The 17,309-nt window shown below is 34.9% G+C and overlaps 2 protein-coding genes across 4 annotated transcripts in view; both read left to right on the forward strand.

Annotated features, from left to right (window-relative positions):
- The first annotated feature begins 2,282 nt into the window (after nt 1-2,282).
- Nucleotides 2,283-9,768, forward strand: LOC107758113 (hexosaminidase D-like). Of its 3 annotated transcripts, none has more exons than XM_016575769.1 (14): nt 2,283-2,542; nt 3,122-3,267; nt 3,371-3,635; nt 3,716-3,825; nt 4,775-4,862; nt 5,384-5,548; nt 5,697-5,880; nt 6,272-6,343; nt 7,249-7,453; nt 7,631-7,713; nt 7,819-7,894; nt 7,971-8,066; nt 8,205-8,294; nt 8,959-9,768. In XM_016575769.1, exons 2-14 carry the CDS (start codon nt 3,188-3,190, stop codon nt 9,155-9,157), a joined length of 1,713 nt encoding a protein of 570 aa, XP_016431255.1. In that variant the 5' UTR covers nt 2,283-2,542; nt 3,122-3,187; the 3' UTR covers nt 9,158-9,768. The 3 variants fall into 3 exon arrangements, with proteins under 3 accessions (XP_016431255.1, XP_016431257.1, XP_016431256.1); XM_016575771.1 differs by having other exon boundaries at nt 3,377-3,635; XM_016575770.1 differs by having other exon boundaries at nt 2,283-2,388.
- A 769-nt stretch (nt 9,769-10,537) lies between these two features.
- The window catches only part of LOC107758096 (transcription factor E4F1-like), a 10,061-nt gene continuing 3,289 nt past the window's right edge, over nt 10,538-17,309 (forward strand). Inside the window, exons 1-8 of the mRNA XM_016575752.1 lie at nt 10,538-10,663; nt 11,246-11,324; nt 11,434-11,586; nt 12,030-12,139; nt 15,014-15,238; nt 15,323-15,437; nt 15,530-15,747; nt 15,838-16,036. Coding sequence (XP_016431238.1) covers nt 10,538-10,663; nt 11,246-11,324; nt 11,434-11,586; nt 12,030-12,139; nt 15,014-15,238; nt 15,323-15,437; nt 15,530-15,747; nt 15,838-16,036 — 1,225 coding nt within the window. The remainder of the gene's footprint in view (nt 10,664-11,245; nt 11,325-11,433; nt 11,587-12,029; nt 12,140-15,013; nt 15,239-15,322; nt 15,438-15,529; nt 15,748-15,837; nt 16,037-17,309) is intronic.

Below are 17,309 nucleotides of genomic sequence, written 5' to 3' on the forward strand. Positions count from 1 at the left end.
AACATTTATGTTTTTATTTCTGTTCTCTGATAAGCATTGTTCAGGGCTGCCATTCCCAAAAGCTTTAATGTTTTCTTATGATACTTTTGGGAAACGCAGCCCTGTTTGAATGCACTGTCAGCAGTGAGTGAATGCTGTCTGTGATTGATTGGTTCTGTCTTGCAACATTTGCGTGTGTTCAGATGAGCAGGAAAATAGTTCTATCCTACACAATTACTCGCTAACAAAGGTTATTCGTCCAATTCAATGCATATTGTACGCATTATTATTATTATTATTATTATTTTTGTTAAATAAACAAAACCACTGGTAAATAAAACGCACCTTATTATCGATATTTTTGTTTGAGTATCGATGCTTTCGATACTCGCGTCAGTATCGATATATCGATACCTCGGATCGATACGCCCATCCCTACCCGCTGTTATCGATTCAACATCGAAGTTTTTCCATTTCGAAGTTTTTTTTGCATTCAACAAGATACGCTAGAGAAATTTGAATATGTCTCAGTCTAAGATAACGTATTTTCATATAAGACTCACATTTAAAGACACCTTATTTTAAAAAGAAGAAGCTAAAGAGAGAGAGAGAGAGAGAGAGAGTTTTTACATTAAAATAATGCAATTTTTTCACTAGACATTGGACCTGCTATATAAAATATAACTGGTAAAATATAATTTTATATGTGTTTTGTCTTGAAAAGTAAGCAAATATCATATGGTAAGTAAGCATATGTAGTCCTTTAATTATGAAAACGTAAAAAACTGCATGTAAAATTAATAATAATTATACAAGAATTAGAAAATTAGAAAACTATCCAAATGTAATTTGTTTTTAAACCAAATTAAGTCATGATGTAGCAACTGGCTTTATTTTTGTGCGCATTTATAAGTGACTTTACGGTCCCTCAGTGTTTGATGCACTGGACACCAGGCGCCGTAAAGCGTCGATGTGACGCGCACACTTACTTTCACTGTCACGCTGTTATCGTTCAGGTGCTCGCTCGGTCAAGTGCAGAAAGATGTCTGCCGACCATTTGTCATCAAATTATCAATTCAAATAACCTCTTGTAAGTACGTCACGTTAAACAGGTTGAACTTGTCGCGTTTTTCAACCACACAAATGCACTTGCTGCAGCAAGAAACTACACACGGAAGTAAATCTATGTCTGTTTATATGCTACATAAAGTCTTTTATCTAAAGGATTAATGGTCTTTAACGGAGTAAGTTTACATTTCGGTGTTTCTCTAAAGTGATAACAACATGCATTCATTTATAAAGCGTCATGTCTGCTATTTGAGCAAGAAAAACAAATCTCTTTTAATGCTAAAGAGTCCGAATTGTGAGGAAATATATTAAATGCATGTTATGTTGTTGATCTACTTTGATTATTGATGCATTCCCACATTTTTTTTTAAAAAGACCACGTTTTCATTTGCATTTGTAAAGTGTTTTATTATTATTATTATTATTAATTATTATTATTATTAAATGCATAAACTTGGGCCAGTTGCATGAAAGGTTTAGACTGGTCTTATAAGTTAGCCATCAAAGACTGGTCATAATTTTTTAAAAATTCAGTTACATAACAGCATAGATTATAAGTTGAATCCAAAAATGAGACTGATTTCTGGCTAACTGCTAGTCGGACTTAATATAGGTCTTAATATAGAGGCTAAGTTTATGCAACTGGCCCCTGATGTGTTTAGAAGTGGAGGCTTTTCCATTGTCATTTAAACAGGTAAAGATTTTTAAGCTTTTCATTACGTCTCTTGATTTTCAATGCAAATTTTGTTTCGAAGGTCACCTGAGTTCAACACCTGCCTTCATTTCTATGGTTTATCGCATTCACCTGCACAGAAAATAATGCAATTTTTTCACTAGACATTGGACCTGCTATATAAAATATAACTGGTAAAATATAATTTTATATGTGTTTTGTCTTGAAAAGTAAGCAAATATCATATGGTAAGTAAGCATATGTAGTCCTTTAATTATGAAAACGTAAAAAACTGCATGTAAAATTAATAATAATTATACAAGAATTAGAAAAAGCTGTTTGAAATTAAATATATCGTGTAACACAACAGGACTCCGCTGGCACTTCTTGACACGTTATGACAACTACCCAAATGTAATTTGTTTTTAAACAAAATTAGGTCATATGATGTGGCTGTAGCAACTGGCTTTATTTTTGTGCGCATTTATAAGTGACTTTACGGTCCCTCAGTGTTTGATGCACTGGACACCAGGCGCCGTAAAGCGTCGATGTGACGCGCACACTTACTTTCACTGTCACGCTGTTATCGTTCAGGTGCTCGCTCGGTCAAGTGCAGAAAGATGTCTGCCGACCATTTGTCATCAAATTATCAATTCAAATAACCTCTTGTAAGTACGTCACGTTAAACAGGTTGAACTTGTCGCGTTTTTCAACCACACAAATGCACTTGCTGCAGCAAGAAACTACACACGGAAGTAAATCTATGTCTGTTTATATGCTACATAAAGTCTTTTATCTAAAGGATTAATGGTCTTTAACGGAGTAAGTTTACATTTCGGTGTTTCTCTAAAGTGATAACAACATGCATTCATTTATAAAGCGTCATGTCTGCTATTTGAGCAAGAAAAACAAATCTCTTTTAATGCTAAAGAGTCCGAATTGTGAGGAAATATATTAAATGCATGTTATGTTGTTGATCTACTTTGATTATTGATGCATTCCCACATTTTTTTTTAAAAAGACCACGTTTTCATTTGCATTTGTAAAGTGTTTTATTATTATTATTATTATTAATTATTATTATTATTAAATGCATAAACTTGGGCCAGTTGCATGAAAGGTTTAGACTGGTCTTATAAGTTAGCCATCAAAGACTGGTCATAATTTTTTAAAAATTCAGTTACATAACAGCATAGATTATAAGTTGAATCCAAAAATGAGACTGATTTCTGGCTAACTGCTAGTCGGACTTAATATAGGTCTTAATATAGAGGCTAAGTTTATGCAACTGGCCCCTGATGTGTTTAGAAGTGGAGGCTTTTCCATTGTCATTTAAACAGGTAAAGATTTTTAAGCTTTTCATTACGTCTCTTGATTTTCAATGCAAATTTTGTTTCGAAGGTCACCTGAGTTCAACACCTGCCTTCATTTCTATGGTTTATCGCATTCACCTGCACAGAAACAGACATGAACACTCAGAAGTTTATGAGGTTGATCGTGGGCTGCTTGGTGATTGTTGCCATGGTGAAAATTTTCTTTCGTCCCAGGTGAGGTTTGCAGTTCTCGTGGGGTCTCCATGTACACGTGCAAACCATGCTTCGCTGTCCCAAACAAGCTTGTGATTAAACTTTATTTACCTTCTATTCATAGCTCAAGCAAAGACACGAGTGTCAAGACCCACCAAATCATACAAGGTGGTAATTTCTGGGCTAAGCAGCGTATCCCACAGCTGAATTTGGTTCATAATGAGGAGGATCCTGTCAACCCAGAGGTTCAGCCAGAGGAAAAAGAGACGATCCAGTCAAACCAAGAGGAGTTTGAACCAGCAGTTCCTGATGATACACCCATGGATCCATTAAAAATTGTGCACTTAGATCTGAAAGGCGCCGCACCCAAAGTCAAATACCTTGAACAGGTGGGAATGTATGCAAACAGGATTGTGTTCAAATGTATTAATAGTTTCTTTTTAAAGTTTACCTTTATGTTCTTTTGTAGATATTCCCTCTACTGTCAACTCTGGGTGCTAATGGGATATTGCTGGAATATGAGGACATGTTCCCTTATGAGGGGGAACTCAGCATTCTCAAATCAAGCTTTGCATACAGGTGAGTGACTGATTCTGAGCATCTGATTAACTAAACCTGGCTAAATTTGACTCAGTTTGCCCTCAAATGAAAATTCTGGCTTTATGTACTCAGCCTCATGTCGTTCTACACCTGTATGCTGTTATTTCTGCGGCACGCAAAAGGAGATATTTGAAGAATATTTACTGTATGCAGCATTTTTCCAAAAAAAATGACAGTGAATAATAATCACCAGTATTGCTTATATACTTAATTTTAATTATTTACTATAATAAATGGTATGTTTTTTTAAATCTTCTCTTCAAACTCACCTTTTCAGAGTAGCATTTATGTGATTATGTGACTGTTTTTATTTTATATTATATTATTCTTAAACTGTTTTGTTGCATGTTTTCATTTGAATTTTTTTTTGTATTTTAATGTTTAATTTTTAAGCATATTATTATTATTATTATTATTATTATTATAGTACTTCTGAATATTTTAAGTTAATTAATATTTAGAGTTTTCATTTTTATGAGTAGTTTTGTCATATCAAAATGTAGTTTTGTCATTTTGTTTGTTTATTCTAAATAATTGTATTTAGCTTTAACTTGTTTTTTGTTTTAGTTTTAGTAATTTTAGTACTTCAACTAAATGTTGCTGAGGCAACATTTCCAATTTTCATGCAAGTTTTTTTTTAAGTTTAGTGTTTTCATATAATATTTACATTTTATTTTATTTCAGGTTTATTTTAATTACTGAAGAACATTAGCACATATGTCATGCTTCAAAGAGAACCAAAAAAACATAATATAAATACCATAGAAATAGTCAATTAAAAGCAGTTCACTGAAGCCAATTACAGTAACTTACATGAGGAACAGATTGACATTTAGGTGAACTGTTGCTGTATTATATTCAGAGATCATAAGCTGATTTCTGTTTATACACATTTTTAACTTGCTTCTCTTTATTGTTTCTGGGAAAGTCCGGAAGATATAGAGGAAATGAAGTCTCTGGCCAAACGGCACAAGCTTGAACTGATTCCTCTGGTGCAGGTGTTCGGACACTTGGAGGCAAGTACAGAAGAAGCTAACTCTCACAAAAACTGTAGATATCTCAAACAAGTGCTCACTACATACTTCAGTAAAGCAGTAGAAGGAGCAACCAGTCACAGTGGTTATGTTGATGTGGAGGCAAAAATCATTCAAATGCTGTGATTTTACTTTATTAGCATACTGTACACCAGTGTTTCCCAACCTTGTTTTAGTCGCGGCACCCTTTGAAAATTTTAACAAACTTGTGGCACCCTACAAAATTAATTTTGTCACAATATTTGAATTTCTAACTTCAATATGATAATTTGAAAAGTATAGATATTCGGTACAACAGGGTCATACAGATACAGTATGACAGTCATACAGATATTTTTAATATTATAAAAAAAAAATTGTCCATCAATGGTGGCAATCAGTAGGCTAAATTCTAATGAAGAGACCAATTTATATGACAGACTTTAATGTAGGCTTTTAGCGGCACCCCGGTTGGGAAACACTGCTGTACACTATGTACCAGTCTTTCTGTTCACATTTCACAGTTTGTCTTAAAACACGAGAAGTACTTCAAATTGAGAGAAGTGCAAACGTTTCCCAATAGCCTGAACCCTCAGGCCCAAGGAAGCATGGATCTTGTTCAAGACATGTTAACGCAGGTTATGAAGAAGCACCCAGAAGCAAAGTGGTTCCACATTGGTGCTGATGAGGTCGGTGGATCTTTATTCTCTACGGATCATTGAAAATAGTTGTATTTCATGGAAAAAAAGAAAATGGCAAAGACACAATGAGTTGGTTTTCGTTCTTGAGTGACCTATTCCTTTCAAATGTAAGCTCATGTGGATGAAATACGTTTAGGTACGTGGCCTGGGCGAAAGTGAAGATTCAAAGCGGTGGTTGGAAACCAACAATGGAGACATGGGAAAGCTGTTCCTCAATCATGTGACCGCAGTTGGGAGATTTATGACCAAACTGAAGCGAGGAATCAAGCTGATCTTGTGGGATGACATGTTTCGTAAACTTAACTCCGACACAATCAAAGGTATATTGAGAGCGTCTGCAAGCCAGTAAATTTATGTTTGCCAGATTACCAGTAAAACTCACTTTTACTGTAATGTACAGTATTTGCATATTATGATGCGTTGCGCTGTAATTTTTAGACTTAACAGTGACATCTAATGGTGTGGATGAAACATCCTTCAAAAACAACAAATTATAGATGTCCTATTCACAGGTGTATTTGTGACCTTGTGAAGTATGAAAGTATGAAAATGGGGGGGGTTACTAAGATACAGTGAGAGGTAACTTGACATGGCAGGACAAAGACTTTTACAATGGAAAATGTTGCTTGATGCACCTTTCAAGCGTTCAGAAATACAATGGCAATAACACAGTAGTGCTTTTTGGTCCTGATGTGGGTGTTTACATTTTAGAATCAGGTTTGCAGGAACTTGCATCGCCCATGATATGGAAGTACATCCCAAACATGGATGTGAAAGAGATCGGTAAGACCCTGTTCTGGTTCTTGTCTGAAAATACTGACCCTATTTATTAGCTTTATCAGCTGTGCAAGTTATTCCGAGGAAATAGGTTTCTCTTTGTAATCTTTTATGGAGATATTCAAAATGAATCTCTGAAACGATTTGAAATAAATGTTTTTTAAATGTTTGACTTTTAAAAATGGTATTTTTAAAATGTAACACATATCATTACTTGTCCGTATACTCATAGGCAATATGACTGATTATACATGTACACTACGGTTCAAAGGTTTGGAGTTTAGTAAGTTTTTATGTTTTTTTTTTTAAATATACAAAATATATATTTTAGTTTTTTTAATATTAAATAAATTAGAACTTTTATTCAGCAGGGATGCATTAAATTAATGTGACGGGGGAAAAAATGAACAGGAAAGATATTTACAATTTTAAAAAAGATTGGTAAATGATGTTCCTTTGAACTTTATTAATCAAAGAATCCTGAAAAAGGTATCGCAAAAGAAATTACAAAAACATTAAATATTTAATTTAAATAAAAAAATAATAATATGTAAATATTTAATATATAAATCTGTGTATAAATATAGTAATAATTAGTGCTGTCAAACGATTAATCGCGATTAATCGCATCCAAAATAAAAGTTTTTGTTTACATAATATATGTGTGTGTACTGTGTATATTTATTATGTATATATAAATACACACACACATGCATGTATATATTTAAGAAAAATAAGTTGTTTATATTTTAAATATATATCTATATAATATATATTATATGAATAAAAATATATACATGTAAATATTTTCGAAATTATCGAAATTATTTTGTAAATTATTTTGGATGCGATTAATCGTTTGACAGCACTAGTAATAATGTAAAAACTTTGTATTTACATTTTGTTTGTAGGTAACTATATCTCTAAGTATGAGCAGGCTGGATTTAAGGGTGTGTGGTTTGCTAGCGCTTTCAAAGGAGCCTCTGGAATTGACCAGAAATGGACCCCAATCAATCACCATTTAAAAAACCACCTACAGTGGCAGAAAGTCATTACATCCATGCCGCAGTACAAGTCTGTGAGATTCCAAGGCATAGCTCTGACTGGCTGGCAGAGGTAAGCCTGCAGTTTTACAGAACTGTTCCTTCAAATATTGTGTGCCATCAAACATGCAATGCCATTATACAAACTGTAAAGGAACCTTACAAACCTAGAGCATTACTAGGATATATACATTATACACTATTATTTCTCAAGTAATAATTAATGTTAATGAAAACCTGTGCGTTGAAGGTATGAGCATCACACTGTGCTGTGTGAGCTTCTCCCTGTGGCCATCCCTTCTCTGGCTGTCTGTCTTCAGACGCTGAAATACGGTGAGTGTTTTATTCCTGGAGGGATTGAGTATGTAACATGCTGTTTTATAAATGAGTAGAATAACATGATATGTGATGTACTACAAAGTGTTTTGTTTGCATTAGGTTCATTTGATACTGAGGCACAGAAGGAGGTGCAGCGCCTCCTTGAGTGTCAGATTGAGCTGAGCAAAAATGAGTGGTATGAAGTTGTTTATATAGATCTATTTGAATAGATTGTGATGTATGTAATGGATGCTCTCTTGACCGTTCTGCAGTAAGGGTGCATCCTTTCCTGGCTCAGATGTTTATGAAATGGTGAAGAAGATCAACGACGACCTGGAGAGTTCAGTTAAAAAGATCATGCAAAGCTAGTGAGTGATTCTGTTTCCGAGTGACCTTTCATATAAACATGAGCTCAAATGACATTCACACAGAGCATAAGCATTAAATTCTTTGTCTTGAACATTTTGTTGCTTGTGCTAACATTTTGTTCGCCTTGTGTTTTGCAGCCATGTCAAGGGATCATTCAGTCCATATCATCGCAAACGCAGCTTTGCAAACCCTCGAAATCTTGCATTTTTCAAAGATGAACTGAAAAAGTAAGCTTTTTTTAACACTCACATATCATTTGACGCATTTATTAGCAAAAATATTGTTTTTATATTTCTCATTAAACATACTGGTTAGTATATGGATACAGGGCTCCCATAGTTATAGTGAGCCATAGTAAATAGTTTTGAAATGGTTCCTTTCAATGAATTTGTCAGAAATGGTTCATAAATAATGTCTAAAAGATTCATTCATGTATTAGTCTGTATCAGAATTTACAAACAAAATGGACTCAAGAAGTCTTGCAAAAGTCATGGAAATTTTCAAAAATGATTGATAACTAAAACTAAAAACCATTAGAACTATTTTGTTACTTGAAATAAAATGTTAGCTGAAGTTTAAGTACTACTTCAAGTTAAGTGCTGAAAAAAATTAAAACTTGTGTAGATATATTTAAAAAACTAATAAAAATGACAAAAACACAACAAATTCCCTTAAACTTTAAAGGGGTCATATGATACGATTTCAATTTTTCCTTTCTCTTTGGAGTGTTACAAGCTCTTGGTTATCATGAGAACAGAAATTATAAATTATAAATACAAATTATAATAGTTTATTAATGATGCTTAAATAACACTGGTGCAAACATTGAATGTTTGCAGGTGTAGGTGATTATTATAAACCTAAATATTTAGCTTTTTTCCCTCTTGTCAGATTGATGGATGAATGGGATTCCTTTTTACTGACTTTCCGGCAAAATATGGAGGCAGTCTTCTACCCAGACACTTTAGAGGAGTGGTTGGAGGAGAACGTCAACGGACACATAGAAAGACTTCATGGAATGGTGGTTGATGTAGAACGAATCATTAAACTCAATGGACAGCCAAAGGTTGATCCTTTAAGAAAGAGGTGAAACAGACAAGCGGACAACAGGAAAGACATTCCAAAATGTGGCATTCAAACTTCCTGCTGTGTTTTTCCACCTCCTTGCTTGTTTCCTGAAGGCTTTGCTGGAAGTGATGACAAGATTATGAAAAGTTGCATAAAAGTTCTCTCATTACACTGGGTATGCACTTCTTGAAGAAGTGGACTCACTACACTACGCATCGATGCATTTATTTCATCTGTATTTGAGTTGACTCAAAATTATGAAAATTATTTGCCTTTGCAGTTACACTGGTACAGCTTATGTTTTTTTTTTTTTCAATGTAAATGTCTAGGGATGGAACGTGACCAAACTTCATGTCTTTGACATGCAAAATGTATTTTGTACATTTTGTGCAGTTTGAGGAGCAGAAATATTGTACAATTTTGTACAACTGCAGAATGTGGAATCATGTTACAATTGAGAGCCTCGAATAAAGTATCTTTAGAAAACCTCAGAAAACATTCAAACTGGAAACCTGCTGGTTATGGAGCTTATGTTACATTTACAGCCTTATCACAATGCCAATAACTCAACATAATTTGCTGGATTTAATTTCTTTGTGTGTGTATGTGTTTACAACATAAAATAAAAAAAATTGGGGAATGTATTTTGTACTTGTACTGTTTTCACTGTTTATTACTGCAAAATCTTTGACTGTTTCTATGCTTTCAGTATTACATTCCACAGCTTATCATCACAGTTATACAAGTTTTTTGATCAAATATATGACACTGTGGTGTGACATTAAGGTACAGTCTTTAATACATTTAAATATTAGAATATTTAGTTTACTGTTGTGTTAATCAAATCAATTGATGTAGCGAAGTCCGAATCGTGAGCGAATCATTCTTTTAGAATCAGATCTTCTGATTAGTTCAACCAGTTCACAAAACCAGTCCGATTCGTGTTCGGTCGTTGCAAGATTTACAAACTACTCATTTTTATTAAAACTATCTCTGTTTCATTTGTGCTCGATAAAACTATAATCAAGTCGTAAATATTTCTAGTACGCTTACTGTTGTAACTGTTAAGCTCCCTCATCGGTTTAAAAGAGATAACTACACAAACTAATTCTGGAACACGTGAAATAACCTTTAAAACATAAAAATAGAATAAAATAATATGCGTTATAAATAGCAGTGTTTTTAGATTACGGATGCCAATCGCTGAACCGACTCTTTGAAACGAACCGTTCAAAAGAACCGATTTGACCGGAGAAGATGAGCGCGCCTTTATTTTGAATCTATTATGACGTGCTCGTTCTCCCTCCCCTCGCCGCCCTTTAGTTGTTATGACTACGAGGTCGTAAATCCGCCATGTTTTCCCTGTTGAAGCGTTGCGACAGAGACGGAGGTCTGGAACGACATGACCGAAGAAAATAATAATACGGCAGCAACAGTTACCGACCACACGGAGCATAGCAACATCATCACCATCCAAACCACACTCGGAGACGAAGGTAGAAACAGTGCGATGGGACACAGTCACGAAGTAAAAGCGCGATTAAATGTGTGGGCCTGACTTTGGCTCGTTCAGTCACGCTAGCAGAGTCTCCATTAGCCGCAATGTTGTTTTTGACAAACATGTTTAGGCTGCTGCTAATGCTGCTTAGCATCGATCTGTACTGGATGAAGATCTCACAACACCAAGACTGTCTGATGTTAAAACCGCGCGGCAGCAGGATTTAGGCGTTTATTCACGTATGGACACTTTTTGGCCCTGTGAATTTTACTTTAACATTTACATTTAGTCATTTAGCAGACGCTACTTTTATGTAACGTCATGTAAAAGAAAATCAACTCTCTGGAAACACAATTTCCACATCAAAGTCGTTTGCACCTCAAATTACATATTTTGTTTAATAGCATACTGTGATCGAAATGACATTTTAAATATTTATGGATAATTGCTTTGTCTTTGTAAAAGGCATTTTAAATATTTAGTAATAAATGAAATGAAATAATTATTAATAAATATAATTTATAGTAATACAAAAAGTCATAATGGAAACAGAAAATATAAAACGAAAAGCTAATCCAAAATATGAATAAAAATAGTATATTTATAAATCAGAAGGACTTTAAGTGTGAAATATGCCAGACTGCTTTTAGGACCAAGGGTTCGTTGATCCGACACAATCGTCGGCACACAGGTAAAAGTGTCCTTGTATTGGACTCTACGGAGTTGTGAAAGTTATTTATTGTCTGTGTAAGTTTTTATGCAAGTCTTTCCCAGTATTTTGACATCATTTCCTTTGGCAGATGAGCGTCCGTACCGCTGCAATCAGTGTGGCCTGGCGTTCAGAGAGTCCGGAGCTCTAACCAGACATCTGAAGTCTCTTACGCCTTGCACTGAGAAGATTCACTACAGTCAGTGTAAAGAGATACTTGTCTGCAAGGATGGAGTTCGGAAAGGTATTTTCATAATGACCCTGGCTTTTAAGTGATAGGAGGGTGTCGTTTAACAATTGCTACAAGCTTAAAGTCTCAAGAAAGGGAAGTAGCAATGGATCTCTTCTTTTAAGAGTGTAATGGATGATTGAAAAGAAAACAGGGGGGTTCCGTGCATCATTTTGTTTGATTGGATGTTGAGATGTGGGCGGATGACCGTGACTTTGCAGGGTTTAAGCAGACTAAATGATTGATAAAGTCTTGCATGTGTCACCAGACAGAAGTCTGTTGTTTTCATGGGAAGATCAGTTATGACCACCTTTTATTTAGTATTGCAAGGTCAAAAAATGCATGAATAGATAAGATCTATAACGTGCATTCAGAAATTGATGGTGAATGTTCATTTCATGCTGACAATTTTTTTTTAGCTGGTTTGTTTTCTGATTGTATTGCTGTTATCATTCTAGAAGTTGAGCCGGCACCTCCTGAACCTGAGAAGGAGCACATTCCTGTGGTGAGGGTTGTGGAAGCTGGTCAGGAAATCATCCAGATCGAGGTGGTAGGACAAGTGCAACAGGTATGAGACTAACAAAACTAGCACGTTGATTACAAATATTTTTGGCGCAGAAAAGCATGTTGAATTTCACTGATTCAAAAAGCATGAACAGTTCAATTGTATTTTTGGGAGCTGCAAAAAAACTAACTTTTTTTTTTTTTTTTACACATTTAAGCAAGTCTCAACAGTAGGACCAAAAGTTGATATTTCTTTTTGCCTTCCCAACATTGATAAGATTATATAATTCATTTTTATTATTATTATTTTTTATAATATTTAAAGGGCTCATGAACTTCCTTTGTTTTTCACTTTGTACTGTTCTCTTAGGTCCACTTACAATGTTATCAAAACACCCGCTGCTATGATTGGCTAATAGTTGTGTATGTTTGACAGCTTCTTCCCTCACAGATGGCGCTGCTGTGATTTAGGTTAAAAACGCATAAATACTCTACATATCAAGCGATCGGTAATAACAGACAAAGCTATAGTGAGCACGTAATAAAAACTGTTACTCACACTTGTGTGGTGCGACATCAGATCCAATATAGTCGGCACAGCATTATCTTTTAGTTTCATTCTTTCTGAAAATCCTGTGTCGAATTGTGCCTTGGTTGTAAACGAATCTATTAGATATCCATGAACTATTATGAGAAAATATAATTCAACAAAGAACAAAAGTATATTTTTAAACAGTGTTGGGGAGTAACTAGTTCAAATAAATAAATAAAAACAAATTAATTAATTAAATAAAAAACAAAATAAATGTAACTGTAATCTGTTACAGTTACTGAGAAAAATGTGTAATTAAATTACAGTTACTTATGAAAATGTTAAAGGGTTAGTTCATCCAAAAATGAAAATATCCCATAAATTACTCACCCTCAATGCATCCTAGGTGTATATGACTTTCTTCTCACGGACGAATCCAGTCGGGAGTTATATTAAAAATGGCATCAGTCCAAAAGAAGTGAAATAAAAAGCGCATCCATCCATAAAAAAAGTGTCTCACACGGCTCCGGGGGGTGAACAAAGGCCTCCTGTAGCGAATCGATGTGTTTTTGTAAGACAAATATCCATATTTAAAACGTAATAATCAATTTAATCTAGCTTGCGCTCACTGTTGTACATGGAAGCAGCTCCGGGCGGATGACGTACGAGTTCAGCGTTGTGCATGCGCCGCTAAGAACTGACGAATGCGGAAACGTAGCAGAGAGATCAAAATAAAACAACGGTCACTTATTAGAAGTACAAAACGAGGATTTGTAAAGAAGAATGTCAGAAGGTTTTCAATATAAGCCAAGAGGAGACTGGTTTTCCTTTGCTAAAGTAAGGAAACTTTGCTTCCTTTGCTCCTGTAAACAAAAGTTGGTTTTCACGAGACTCACCGGCGCAATACGCAGCGCTGACCTCATACGTCATCAGCCCGGAGCTGCTTCCGTGTACAAGGATTTGTAAAGAAGAATGTCGGAAGGTTTTCAATATAAGCCAAGAGGAGACTGGTTTTCCTTTGCTAAAGTAAGGAAACTTTGCTTCCTTTGCTCCTGTAAACAAAAGTTGGTTTTCACGAGACTCACCGGCGCATGAGCAGCACTGACCTCATACCTCATCCGCCCGGAGCTGCTTCCAGTGTACAACAGTGAGAGCAAGCTAGATTAAAGTGATTATTACGTTTTAAATATGGTTATTTTTCGATTCGCTACAGGAGGCCTTTGTTCACCACCCCCAGCCGTGTGAGACACTTTTTTTATGGATGGACGATTTTTATTTAACTTCTTTTGGACTGAAGCACTGCAACACCCGCTGACTGGCATTAAACAGCTTGAAAAAAGAATTTTTTTTATATAACTCCGACTGTATTCGTCTGAAAGAAGAAAGTCATATACACCTAGGATGCATTGAGGGTGAGTAATTTATGGGCTAATTTTCATTCTTGGGTGAACTATCCCTTTAACAATTACAAAGGGGTTACATCTGAATATTTTCACTCACACATACAGATTTGATTGATTTCTTTCCTAAATTGCATTGACTGCTCTAAAATATGAGACACCAATGTTTTAGGAGTTTAGTACACAGAATTGGACTATTTGATAACTGTTTTAATTTCTATTTGGGTTTATGTATATGCCAGTGTTTCCTGTCACAGCAATGCAAAGATTTGATTTCAAAAACAGTATCATAGCTATTAAACTGTATCTGGTTATGCTTTTACATCTGTATTTAACCTCAGAATGATCTCAAAGTAAAAAGAGTTGCTAAAGTCTGATTTTGTGGTGGCTGTGCTTTAAAATTAAATTATTATAATAATTCAAGTGATGAAGGATTTGGAAAGTCTGACAGTAATCAGTGTTGAGCACTACTGTAAGGTAAACCCTGCCTGCTTTAAATGATTCAAAATGAGTAATAGTTGAAAACATTAGAAATTTAGAAAAGTAATCAAATGTAATCAGTTACATTGCTTTAATAAAGTAATTGAAATAGTTACACTACCTGTTAAATTTTGAATTGGGTAACTTGTAATCTGTAACCTATTACATTTCCAAAGTAACCTTCCCAACGCTGAGTATAAATTAGCATTTATCTAGATCAGTGCTGTAAAAATTGTTGTTCATTGTTAGTTAAGGCTGCCCAAATCATTACTAATGTTATTACTGACAGCATCTAAAACATTAACAAATGTAAAAAAAATAAACCTTATTAAGTGTTACATACATAATATTATTAAAACGGCTAAAAAGCTAAACTAAAAGCCCCCCAAAAAAGAATCTTTGTATGAAGCAACTTCCTTTAGTAAAAATGTATATGTTTGGAAAAGTGCAAGGACATTTGTTTATAAATTCAGAAGTTGTAGCTCGTTTCACACTAGCGTTAATGAAGTTCCTCTGTCCGTAACAGGTCGTGTCTCAGCCTCAAACTGTGACTGTGGTTGAAGCCGACAATCTAATCTGCCAGGCCATCATAAACTCTGGCATCGCGCTGGAGACCGAAGCCACCGAGGCGGCCGAGCAGGCAGAGGCCCGGTCACCTAAAGCAGTCCTGCAGGCTCCTGAGACTGACGCCAGACTCACTGAGATCCAGGTGACGGAGGAATGTGTGGAGACCGTGGCCGAGGAAACGCAAGTGAGTTTCTTAGATTGTGACGGCATGTTTTATTTCAATAAAACAACACAGATGAGATTTCAAACTGTTTTTTATCCATTGTAGGATTCGTCTGTGAAGGAAGACGAACCTGTCGAGTCAAAATTATACCAATGTCCTCACTGTGAGCGCATGTTCAAGACATTGACCTACCTGAGGCTCCATGTCAAAGGGCATGTTGGTACGCCCCATTCAAAGCAGTTTATTCATTACCAATCTATAATATTTGTGTAATGGCTGAGTCTCTGAATGTTTTTTTTTTTCCTTCCTCAGGTTACAAGCCGTTTAAGTGCCTAACATGTCAGAAGGAGTTCCTGACGGGCTACGTGCTGAAGAAGCACATGGAGACGCACGTCAGCGAGCGGCGCTACAAATGCGGAGAGTGCGGCAAACAGTTTAAAGCCATCGGACACGTGCGGGAACACATGAGAGCGCATTCAGACGAGAGGCCGTACCACTGCAGCTTCTGTGACAAGAGCTACAAGACCAAGGTGAGGTCAACATGCAAAAACAATATGCAAACACAGTCCTTAGGTTTTACATTGTCATCTTTAAGCCATCGCATGTCTGTTGTGTTCCAGAATGCTCTGCAGGTCCACCACCGCACTCATGGTGAGGAAAAGCCATACGTGTGTCCGCACTGCTCCCGTGGCTTCCGGGAAAAGAGCGCTTTGGTGCGGCACATCCGACATCACACGGGAGAAAAGCCCTTTAAGTGCTCAAACTGCGGCCGGGGCTTTGCTGAGCATGGCACGCTCAACCGTCACCTGCGAGCTAAAGGTTCATAAACATGATTCACTAAAATGATGTATTAATTAATCATTCAAATTATTAAAACTGAAGTGAATGTTAGAAAACAACTAGTAAACATAAGTAGGACTTATAATGTGTTTTCTGGCATATTAAAAGTCCTAAATATAAGCTGCAAAACTTTCTAAAGAACAGATTCGCTATATGGATATCCTAAATGTTTTTTTAAAATTTATTTATGATATCCATATACAGAATGTGGATATCTGAAATGATTAAATAATTATTCATTTTATTATTAATAAAATTATTAGAATGGATTGCAATTAATAATGATGAAAATCTATGCTCACCAAAGCTGAATTTATTTGATCAAAAATACAGTAAAAACAGTAATGTTGTGAAATATTATTACAATTTAAAATACCGGTTTTCAATTTCAATATATTTTAAAATAATATTTATTCATTTGATTCAAAGCTGAATTTTCAGCATCATTACTCCAGTCTTCAGTGTCACATGATCAGAAATCATTCTAATGTGCTGATTTGCTGCTCAAGAAACATTTATTATTAACATATGAACATTTTGTATGTTAATAAAAAACAGTTTTGTTTATAATAGAGAATATGAATATCAGAAAGTGTTTTTTTTTTTTCAAGCATCTCTTGAAATGTGTCTATTATGGTTAAAAACAAAACAAAATGGACTGTAAACCAGTGTTATTTCAGTATGGTTCATATAGTTTCATAGTTTTTGTTACTATTTTGAATTCGATTTCATTTGTATATTTTCTGCTTTTGCTTTAATTTAAAAAATGTCTGTATAGTATTTATTATTATTTAGTTGTAGTTATGACTATATAACTATAACTTTAGTTGTATAGTGCTTCAACTTAAGCTAAACGAAAATGAGAAACAATGCCTTGGCAACTAGCTGAAATAAAATAAGTTTAAGCTTTTTAAATATTTACTTTCAAGTAACGAAAATTTACATTCATGCATTTTTTGCATTTATTTTGCTTTTATCGAAAGCAACTTATAGTCTGAAGGATCATGTGACACTGAAGAATGGAGTAATGATGCTGAAAATTCAGCTTCGAATCACAGGAATACATTACATTTTAAAATATATTCAAATAGAAAACTTAAAGTAATAGTTTACAATATTACTCTTTTTACTGTGTTTTTGATCCTGTAAATGCAGCCTTGGTGAGCATAATAAACATTAAAACGTCTAGCTAAACTTGTGTATATATATATATATATATATATATATTAGGGATATGCCGGTATCAAATTTT

The sequence above is a fragment of the Sinocyclocheilus rhinocerous genome, unplaced genomic scaffold (assembly GCF_001515625.1).
Source record: "Sinocyclocheilus rhinocerous isolate Xijiao unplaced genomic scaffold, SAMN03320098_v1.1 scaffold234, whole genome shotgun sequence".
NCBI lineage: Eukaryota > Metazoa > Chordata > Actinopteri > Cypriniformes > Cyprinidae > Sinocyclocheilus > Sinocyclocheilus rhinocerous.

Coding starts and splice junctions, on each gene's coding strand:
- LOC107758113 (XM_016575769.1), top strand. CDS start 3,188: ATGAACACTCAGAAGTTTATGAGGTTGATCGTGGGCTGCTTGGTGATT. Junction 4,863..5,383: donor AGGTGTTCGGACACTTGGAG/GCAAGTACAGAA, acceptor CACATTTCACAG/TTTGTCTTAAAACACGAGAA. Junction 7,454..7,630: donor GCTCTGACTGGCTGGCAGAG/GTAAGCCTGCAG, acceptor TGTGCGTTGAAG/GTATGAGCATCACACTGTGC.